Below are 10,188 nucleotides of genomic sequence, written 5' to 3' on the forward strand. Positions count from 1 at the left end.
CTCAGGATAGAGTCGCGAGGGGGGGAAGAATAGAGCAATGCTGTTTGCAAAGAACCATGAAAGTGAATTATCTGTGTGGCCGGACTTTTCCACGTCTGTGAACAGCACATCTTAGTCAACATAGCATAACACAAAGTAAATTCCCTTGGCAGCTTTCGTCTCTCCTTTAAGCACGGGACAACATCAAGTACATGCCGGTTCATATTCTGCTTCCAAGTAGGTAGAAAACGCCCTATGCGTTCGCTTGGTAAGTGGCCACGTTATCGATCGGCGCATCATTTTTGACGCTGGTAGGACCGAGTGAAGCTAAGTCTCGATCCTTGGGCAGCGATGGCCATGTGATATACCACGCAAAGACTAGGCCCGGGCCGGCAGAGGCAGCTGCTCGCAGTAGTACTTACGAAGATTCCTGATATCCTATCTTACAGGCCGTGTCGCGGCCATACTCCGCGCCATGGCAATTATGGGACGGTTACCGTAATTCGAGACCCCAAGAGCTTATTGTGTCGCGGCTTGCTTATGGTGATTGTATCGCAAGGCAGACATTCAAAGAGGGCTCACCAGCCCTAACCATCTACTGCCGCGCAGCTTTGGGACTTGGCTTGAATAGGAGATTGAGACGGCTAATAAGCCGCATCCGGGACTACCAAGACGTCGACCCCAACCCTCCCCTCCCTATGTACACCACATACTTCGTAGTCTCTTTGTTATACCATCGTCATTATGCCACGTGCTTCAAAGGCACTCTGCTTGGGCACTGCTCCACACGCGCGGTTATGATTACCGCATCTTTGAAAAGTGACACTTTATGGCCCCTCCGTAGCCTCGCCACAGGCAAAAAAAGTTCGCAAGTCTCTCAAACAGCCTCCCCATGACTTAAATCTACAGCCTACACTTGGACCACTACTCGCAAAAAGATTGAGCCGACAGCAGGGCAGGACACGCCTCGGACAGTACGCACCACAGCCGCGGCATGCTGCATCCATCAATTCTTTTGACTAAGTAAGTACTGGCGTTGCACACGTAGCCGGGATGCCAATCTAGTCAAGCCTGGTTGGTTGATTGGTGGTGGATCAATGGCAGGAGGTACAGTAAGCTTGGATTGTGTCCAACACCGACAGGCCGGCCACTGCTATGTACTGTGTAGTAGAACCGCTGGCGAGATCCGGTGATGGATGGCAGAACGCCAACGCGAATGTCATCTCGTCTGCGAACCCCCGCTCTAAAGTATACAGATCCGTTAGTATGGAGTGCGTAGCAGCCTGTTGGCAGTGGCGGATCGCACAGGCCACCTGCGGCTTGGCCGATGGCAACTAGGTTGGACGCCAGGTATCACGAGATGACACTAGTGCAGATCCACGTGGGCAGCATTCTGTTGATCCAGTGTAGATCCGTTGAAACAGCCTAGCCGAAACCGTTCGCGCTGGGAACCGCGGAGTTGGACATCAGACGACGATCCAACAGTCCGGGTCTCGACAGGCGCCCGCCACGACATGTAAGGAACAGCAGGGGCCGGTACAGAATGGCCGCATTCCAAGGCAACACGATATTTTGTACGTAGACGAAGGCTACAAACCGCGAAGCGAGTGTCCAGCAACACCTCTCAGCCAGAAACCCTCCTCCCTGGCGCCAATCGCCATACCACATGCCTGAATCCGTGAAATATCATGATGACGGCGCCGAGCACATGCAACAAACATGGGCGCGGGGCCAAATGAACAAGGTTGCCTGAATAAAGGCAAAATGGGGTTGGATGAGCCGCAAATCCCCCGTTTCTTGAGAAGACCAAATCCGTTAAGTACCGCGCGGCAATAACGTACAGATGAGAAGCGAAATTGTATGTCGCCTTGGTTCAAACTCTTATCCCCATTCCCGGTTGTCGAGAGCCACGATTGACACGGCACCCCATGCCAGCAGCGATGCCTGCAAGTGTCAAATTGTCCAGCACCGAAGACGGTGGTCTGCCGAGCGGGTCGTGTAGGATAAGCGAGCGAGCATGGCATGGCGTACGCGCGACGTGCGCGCTGTCCCTCATCGCAACCTTACGCGTTGACAGTGGCGATGCTGTGGCCCAGGGGCTTGAGGACGTTCTCCCCGTACTTGCCACCGTAGTTGCCTGCGGGTAGCTAATTAGTAAACAATATCTCGAGGGTGTCTCAACAGCAGTGCGGGCTTACCAGGCGGGTTGTAGTTGCAGACGGTGTACCACGAGTTGAAGCTGAGGACAGTGCCAGCAGCGCACTTAACCGTGGCGCAGCCGACCTTGGTGGCGTCCTTCCAGACAACCTGCGTGAAGTGACCCCAGTCATGGAGGCTGGAGCTCGAGGGAGGGTTGTCCATGCCGTAGAACTGCCAGTTGGGCATCTCGCCGTTGTACCACTGATCGGACACAGCCGCCGCAGCATGGTCCATCCTGGAGGCATCGGTGAGAGAGCCACTTCCACCCCAAGAGGCGAGGTTCTGGCCATAGTGGCCATCGCCCTGGTGCCTGTTGCAACTGTCAGTGAAGAGAGCACGAGTCAAGTCGCCAGTATCGTCTTACATGTCATGCTCGAAGACGCAGGTTTTGGCCGTGTTCTCGGCGTACTGAGCAAGCGTAGAGTCCCAGGTCAGATCAGGGGCTGAGTGATTGCTGCGGTGAATGTTGTGGCGGTAGACCATAACCTCCTCGTAGTTGCCGCCGCTGGGGGGGGCCGGGGCCGGGGCCGGGGCCGGGGCGGCGGAAGTCGTGGGCTTGGGCTGAGGGGCAGGCTGCTTGGCAACGCTGGTCGTCGTCTGAGGAGGGGGAGGGGGAGGAGGAGCCTGCGTCGTCGTCTCTGGCTTGCTGACGGGTGGGGGAGGGGGAGGGACGTAAGTCGGCGTGGGCTCGGGCTCGGGCCTATGCTTGTGCTCCACGAAGACGCCAGTGGGAACAGCGGCGGCTTTGGCACCGGCGGTCACCGTCACGGTGACAACCTCGTAGACCCAGTCGGTGTGCATGGCGCGCTTGCCAAGGGGACTGGCCGTGGCCAGCATGGCGCTGGCGGCCGCGAGGAACAGAGACGACTTCATGTTTGACGACGAGCTCTGAACAAGGCGACAGAAATGGCGGCCTTGGGTCTATAAATGAAGATCTGTGTTGTTGCCTTGTCAGCCATGCCCGCTTTCGGATGTGCAGATCATCCTGGCCCCAAAGGGACGAAGGGTGACGTCGAGGATGAGCATCAAGGGTTGCATGAGGCGAGTAAATGTCCGTGCAATGAAGCTGTAGTCGACATTCTGAATTCGGAAATCATTCGATCATGGGGAGAGCGCGAGGGGGTTGGAGCCTGGGAACCGGCGGCACTGGAATGCGGTTGCTGTGGAGGCTGAACCCGGGTGGAATGAGAACAATGGATTGCGAGACCCTGAGTGCAAGCGTGGTTTGCACGACCGACTAGGGGTGCTATTGTTTTGGGCGTTGCCGGTTGCGGTCACGGGGTGCCTTTGTCCCAGCGCAAGCACTTGCTTTGGCTGAAATGCGAGGGCAGGATTTGGTTCATGGGTGAGGTCATCGTGGTCGCCGCCGCCGCCACATCATTTTGACGCCGGCTCGTAAAGTTGCCGCGAGAATGAAGCCTAATAAATTTACCCACCTTTTCAAGAGATAGACTGCCACAAGAGCGGTATGTTTCGAGCGGAAAGACCTGGCTCGAATTCGCGACTGCGTTTGATTCAGGACCAGCCGGGACAGCACTGCTGACGGATAGCTTTGGTTGGTGAGGACGGCTCGAAGCGAGGCGTTCCAAATCGGATGTTCCGGGGCTTCGACGACGACTGAAGCTCGAGTGGTGCCGGTGGCAAAAGGGTTCGTATGAGAAAGGAAGGACAAGAAGACAGTTTGGCAAGTCAAGAGCCACGAGAGGATCGGTGAGTGGCCGCGACGTGGCGATGCGGAAGCCTACCAGAGACCTTTTTGTGGGCGAGAGCCAAAGAAGCGTAGAACAAGGAGTGTACGGTGCCGTCGAGGACACGCAAAAAGGAGTGATGAGGTGAAGGAAGGTGAGGTGAGTCGAAGGAGCCCAGCACCGAAGCTTGATAAGTGAAGGAGCGTGGAAGGGGGGGAAGTACAGAGAAGAAAAGGGTCGCGAGATGGCTGTCTAGGTGGTCTGGTCTGGTCCGTCGAGCCGGGCCAGGGCCGTCTGTTTGATCGTTTCAAAGAAGGGGGGTGGGAGGCGTGAACCAAGAGAGACTGGCGCAGAATGACGGCACGGCCGTGGAAAGGAAGGACAACGGGTATCCGCCTGGGATGTGTAAAGGAGGGGCGTGGGCAAACGGGAGCCACGATGAAAGGAGCGTGAGGACCGTGAGGTGGACAAGGAGCGGGAGAGAGATGGAAGGCAAGGCCAGGCCAGACAGAGCTGGAGAGAGAGTGAGCGAGCGGGCCCATCAGAGGGCAGACAGGAAGGTACGTAGGACAGCCCGGGCACGGTTGCTGTGAGCAGCCGTGCATCGCAGCTTCCATCCCAGTATCCACAGACTGCCCGCGCCCCTGGCCCCTGGGCCTGCAGGTGCCCGGCCTCCACTGGCATCTGGTCCGCCTCTCCGCCCCTGGGAGTTAGTGGAGGGGCCTGCCCGAAGATCCCCGCCATTCTGCGCGTTAGCGCCAGGGGCACGACGCCCGTGGGTGGCTAGACGCACCCTCGGCCAGGCGCTACGGCAGCCGCCAGCCGTGATCCAAGGCAACTGGCTCTCGGCGCGATGCATCCCTTTGGGTGTGCGAAGGCCACCCCCAATGTCACGAAACAGGGATTAGAGCCAATGAGGGTATGGCCCGATGACTGTTACTTCTGATTACCAGGCGGTGCCATAGTAATAGAAGTCCCAGCAATGTAGCCGGGTACAAATCGCTACATCATATTGAGCACAGCGCTGCTATCTTTACCAATGCGCCTCAAGCTTAGCACCGCCGGCTGCTTACACTCACCCTGGTCAATTCGGATATTGAATGCCCGGTCACTAGCTCGATAGCTTCGAGGATCTAAGAAGGATTTATGAAATTAACTGCCTTTGAAATCAGGCTGGCGAGCCTTCTATTGACCCTACGCTTTAGGTCTTGTGTATCTTGATGTAGATAGGGACTACTGGCAGCCGGTGGGTCTAGTGACTTCACGGGTGGCCTTCGCACACCCAAAGGGATGGATGCAAGCTTGTTGGAGCGCGGATGGGGTGGGGTGATGGGTGGGGGGGGTTGGGTCTGGGGGAGCTGATCAAATTGGCGCCCCTCTATGATCCATCCATCCGACTGACTGACTGCCAACTTGGAGGAAGCATCAGAAGAGAAGATGAGGGGGGTGGGTCTAGGGCAGCACGAACCACCCATGGAGACCCTCTGAGTTCACGACTTAACCACCCGACAGACGCTAGGCAACTCAACCGGGCACGAACCTCGGGCGCCGTCGAGTCGTGTGCGTGCAACATATTAGCCAGGCCCGCCAACCCGTCTCATCACGCGTAAGGTACTAAGGTACTGCACTGTGCTGTACGTATTGCGCGCACTCTATCGGCAACAGTGAAAGATGAGGTGGTTTCTGGCAATGGGCCCAACCAAGTGACGGGATGAAGAGGCCCCCACGAGGCTCAAACGGGGGCGTGCTCCAGCACGTAGCGCCCACTTGTTTGACTCGATACAGCACCTACAGTGCAGTACTGTACCTGCAGGCTTTCCGCCCCGTCCCCGCCCGGACCACCGTCGCCGATGGCCCCCAACCAACTGCCACATGGCGGTCGAGCGTTGCAGCAGTCGATGGGTCGAGGGGACGCTGGGATCGTAGATTGTGCAAGACAGACAGCAATTTGCTGCAGAGCCGGCTGGCCGGCCGGCCAGATGCTGCTCGGGCTGGCGGAATTTCTGCACGTGCCAGAGCAAACTTTCCGATAGTATTGCCAATGCTTGGCCTCATCAACGACGCCCAGACCGAGGGTTCTGCGACTGGATGCCAAGTCTCCGTGGCGTTCGTCAGGCGGTTCCATCCCTTGGGCGGGACCGTTGCTCTCGTTGAGTCGCACAATGGTATGCAGTACGCATCGGGCGTCAACCCCAATTCGTTTCTGCGGCGAACCCGCGACGCTTGTATACTCGCAACGCGCTGTTGCGGGGGGGGGCCGCCTTGTGCCACGCCTGCATCCGCCACCACGACCTCCATCCTTCTCACCGAAAAGCAAAGGTAACGAACGGGGTCATACTACGAAAAGTATTTTCCGAGGACATTTCTCAGCTTCCAAAAGGCCGCCCCGCCGTCACAGAACAGTGGTACAGTGGCACGATAGGCGATCCACGCACGGGAAATCTAGAACGTCGACGGCAGGGAAGAGGCATCCCAGCCTTGGAGATCGACTCCGGGATGCGCGCGAGGCCTCTGCCCGGGGCATCCAGATGCTGCATCCGACTTGTATCCGCAACAGTACTGACAGTCCACAGTCATGACTGAGCAGCAAGATCTAGTGCGTGGTCAAAGTCTGGTCGCGGCGAGAGGCACCTTCCGCTTGTTGCCCAACCGCTCATTGCCTTCCTCCCTGCATTTAAAGGGTACTAGTGAGGTAGGTAAGGTACTTGCAAGAAACGCCGGATGGCGCCTAGGCTTTGCTCAACAATGCCCTGTGATCCAGCTGCGTTCGGGTAGACGCGCTGTACCACTTCAGTCGTCCCCTGTCTGGACTCTGGAATGGGCGGCCCCCCCTTCGCTGGCCAACCAGGTGGGCCCACTGTAATGGCCCGCCAAACAAGCTACAGTGGCGCTGCGGGGCTGCTCGTCCCTGAAACCACCCTCATCTCTCCAAGCTGACCCGCGTCCTGCCCTTCATCTCTGGCCGGCCCGTCCGTCGTTCACCTCAACCGCGTCCCACCCAGCTGTTCCCTGTTGCCGGCGCATGCTGCTGGGGGCAAGAGTGTGTCATCCCTACTAGTACTCCGTAGTAGTAGATTCTGACTAACTTACAGCGGCAGTACGTTACCTGTAGTAGCAGCAAATCTACAAATACGAAGTACGTACCTATATGACGGCATACTACACCACGTACGTAGCGCTTATATCGACAGGTATGCCGTCTGGTTCCGCCATATGAATTGGGTTGACATTTCCCAATGCGGCCGCCGTCGCCTCAGCGAATTTTTCACCTTTCCTCCACCGACGACCCTGCCATCATCAGCCGCGTGCGTGAGCATGTCGTGGCGTCCAACCCGACCAGACAGGCCCCGGCCACAATGAAAGCCCTCTGCCCCTTGTTGATGTCATCCCCCCCACAGCTTCTGTGGCAACCCTCCCGAGACATTTCGCTTCAGATGCGCTTCAATTGTTTGCTTTTGGCGGCGCGTGTCTCGCCATGTTGTCGAGAAAAAAAATCGCCGCCACCGCCGCTTTCTGCCAAGACACAGTGGCTGGCACGGGGTCCGTCCCTTCGACGAAGCCGAAAGCAGCAGACAGACAGACCCTTGTTGACCACCGACGACGCGCGCACGCTCAACAACTGCAACTGAACAATCGACCTCGTCGACCCTTGTGAACCCTTGGCAGGCGGCCGGCCGAGGAAAACGGCCATGCATGGATGGAATGCACGCTTTCTCCCACGATAATGGCATTGTCCCGGCTGCGTTTGCCGGTCCCTGATGAGGTGTCCCGCCCTGCGAGGCATGCAGGAGTGCCTAACGCATTCGTTTTTCCATCCAGCCACACTGGACTGCCCGTGCCCGGGCGGGTGCGCGCAGCCGGATGGAATCAAACGAGCCTCTCGATAATAGGTTCTTGTTCCGTCGCCATTGTTGTACGGCAGAATTTTCCGACTTCTCTCTGCTACCCCTCGCTTTCTACTTGGTAGTCGTCGACGTTCTCTCGCGACTTGATCAGTCACCCGTTTCCGTCGATGCGCGCATTTAATTGCTACACGAGTGAAGGTAGGTCCACTCGTATGGGCAATGACTGTGCGGTAAGTACTGTTGCACCAATACCAACGACCTCAACTCCCGCTACCAAGTCTTGAGCCCTTGACCTTCATTTCGGGTTTGATTGCGCATTTTGGAGACGACCTCTTCGCCGGGCCAGCATTCGGCTCAAGCACCGTGCCGGTTCTCGTAGTGCCTGCCCCTTCTTCATATCGCAAGCGCGCTTCCGTAAGATTGAAGCTCGCCAATCTGAGCCATAGCGTGGAAACTCCCGCCTCCAAACACGCCGGCCCGGCACACCGCTGCAGCCATACTATACCCTCTCCTTGATTACTTAAGTTGTTAGTACTACGTACTGTTGTACTTGCTTGCTGGCTCGGCCCCTGGTGCTTGCTTCGACGGCAAGTTGCATAGCTGTCGCGGCAACCGTGGTCCATCTCACGAAATAAATGCCTTCGTCGTCTCCCTCGGCGGGGTCTGCCATTGAGTGATTGGACCGACCCGGCAAGACGACGAAACCAACTTTGTCAAGGTGAAACTGGCGTGTGCGACCCAATAACGCGGCCAGCTTCCGACGACGCATTCTATTCAACGGCAGGACGTGCCTTGCGAGTCGACCGACCGACCGCTAACGCACACTCCACACCCCCGGGCGGCCCGCTGTGCCGCCGCTCGTCCCTCTGTTGCTTCTTGGTGTCGCCCTGTTCACTTCACCGCGTTGACGTCAACTGTCTCAGACGTGCATCCATCTTACTACTCAAGGGTATGTCGTGCACGCAAGGGTGTCCCGCTGGGTCGCGTCAATGTCACGTCGAGCTGCCGGTTTGCAACTCCTGACTGTACCTCATACTCCTTACGTGATACACTCCTGTTTGGCCGTGTGTAAATGAGTCGTGGTGTGTAGCTACGCCTGGCAGACACGGCTTCGAGCGCGGTTGCTTCCCTCAGCGTAGGCTTCGTCTCAGCGGCAACCACGGCCCTCTTGAGGGACACTAGCACGTTAGTAACTACATAAAACATCTAAGTCCCTTATTAAGTCTCACTGGCCATTCCGCACTAGTAATTCAATTGCGTAGAGTCGCAGGTTTTCATGCAGGTGGTGCAGCGTAGCATGAGGGGTCGGTAGCCTTTGACACACGAACCCGCAGGTCACAAACGCCCAAGCAGCTGCAGACAGGTTTTACAACGGTTAGGCACTATTAACTAACTTTAGATATGGCTTGGCTGTCATCTTGTCACACTCTCCTTGTCACGGTTTGCTGTATATCGCTCCCGCAGACATGTCTCCCGATGACACGGGCGCTCGTCGAGTCAATCAATGTTTGAGTTTCGAGACCGCCAGGGTCCCAATGCAAACACCATGCTTGGCGTTCGTTCATCTGAAAGTTTTCTCCCCAAGCCAAGCCTAAAACATACGTACCACAAAACGTCGCAGCAAACGAAATTTCGTCCCCATGTCTCAGCACGAACTCGAGAACATGGTGTAGGGTAGGTCAGATGGCACTTTCAAGGCCTCGAGAGAGACGAGACAAGCCGACCCGACCCTGAGCCGCGGTGAAGAACTTTTGGGCCTGTTACAAAAGCTGTATGGATTAATTCGGCTCTTAATGCTCAATTTGCAAGTATATGCTTGTCAATTTTGCTTTTCGCCGGTGCAGGGGGTGCAGGGGGTGTAGGACTGACATCACACTCAGCTGCATTGAAAGATATACCACGTAATTCGCCGTACTGCACTTCGTAGACATACGAAGACGTAGCAATACTCAGAAGATCCCATTGTTATTTCCAACAGCTTACCCATATTAACACTGCTGCGCTACGAAGTAACATTACAGTGGCTGCTGCGAAAAGCCTGCGTGAATGATGTCCTTGAACGGAGGACATCCGGATCTGTTCAGAATCGCTTCTGGCGGTTTTATATCCACAATACGACGGCTGTGTGCATACAATATCAACTAAGCGGCGGATAGTTCACTTTGTGCGAAATCAAGAAAGCAGCTTGTACACCAGTTGCAGCGCTTCAGAGCCCCGAGGCAAGCACGGCGTGTGTGCGTCACGCAAGCGCACACACGAGCGGCTGGTGCGCCGTGCTTAACTGTCCAGATAATATGCACGGCCGCGTCTTGATAACACCCGATGGAGTATATCATAGACGCTGCGTCGTATTCATGGACCCGAAATCGACGGCAGCAAGCGAAATTGCCCTGCAATATCATTTGTGGGGTCTAATGGCGGCCGCTTCGCGGAATCAAGTCATGGAAGGCATCACAGGGCAGAGCTCAAGAAGAATC

General features: G+C 56.6%; 1 protein-coding gene across 1 annotated transcript; it reads right to left on the reverse strand.

Annotated features, from left to right (window-relative positions):
- Positions 1 to 2,042: 2,042 nt before the first annotated feature.
- On the reverse strand, positions 2,043 to 3,051 carry JDV02_000452 (uncharacterized protein; the record flags this gene model as incomplete). Its single annotated transcript, XM_047981259.1, has 3 exons — positions 2,043 to 2,116; positions 2,178 to 2,488; positions 2,543 to 3,051. The coding sequence occupies 3 exons, from the start codon at positions 3,049 to 3,051 to the stop codon at positions 2,043 to 2,045; spliced, it is 894 nt and encodes a 297-aa protein (XP_047837217.1).
- Positions 3,052 to 10,188: the final 7,137 nt, after the last annotated feature.

This window comes from Purpureocillium takamizusanense, chromosome 1 (genome assembly GCF_022605165.1).
Source record: "Purpureocillium takamizusanense chromosome 1, complete sequence".
Lineage (NCBI taxonomy): Eukaryota > Fungi > Ascomycota > Sordariomycetes > Hypocreales > Ophiocordycipitaceae > Purpureocillium > Purpureocillium takamizusanense.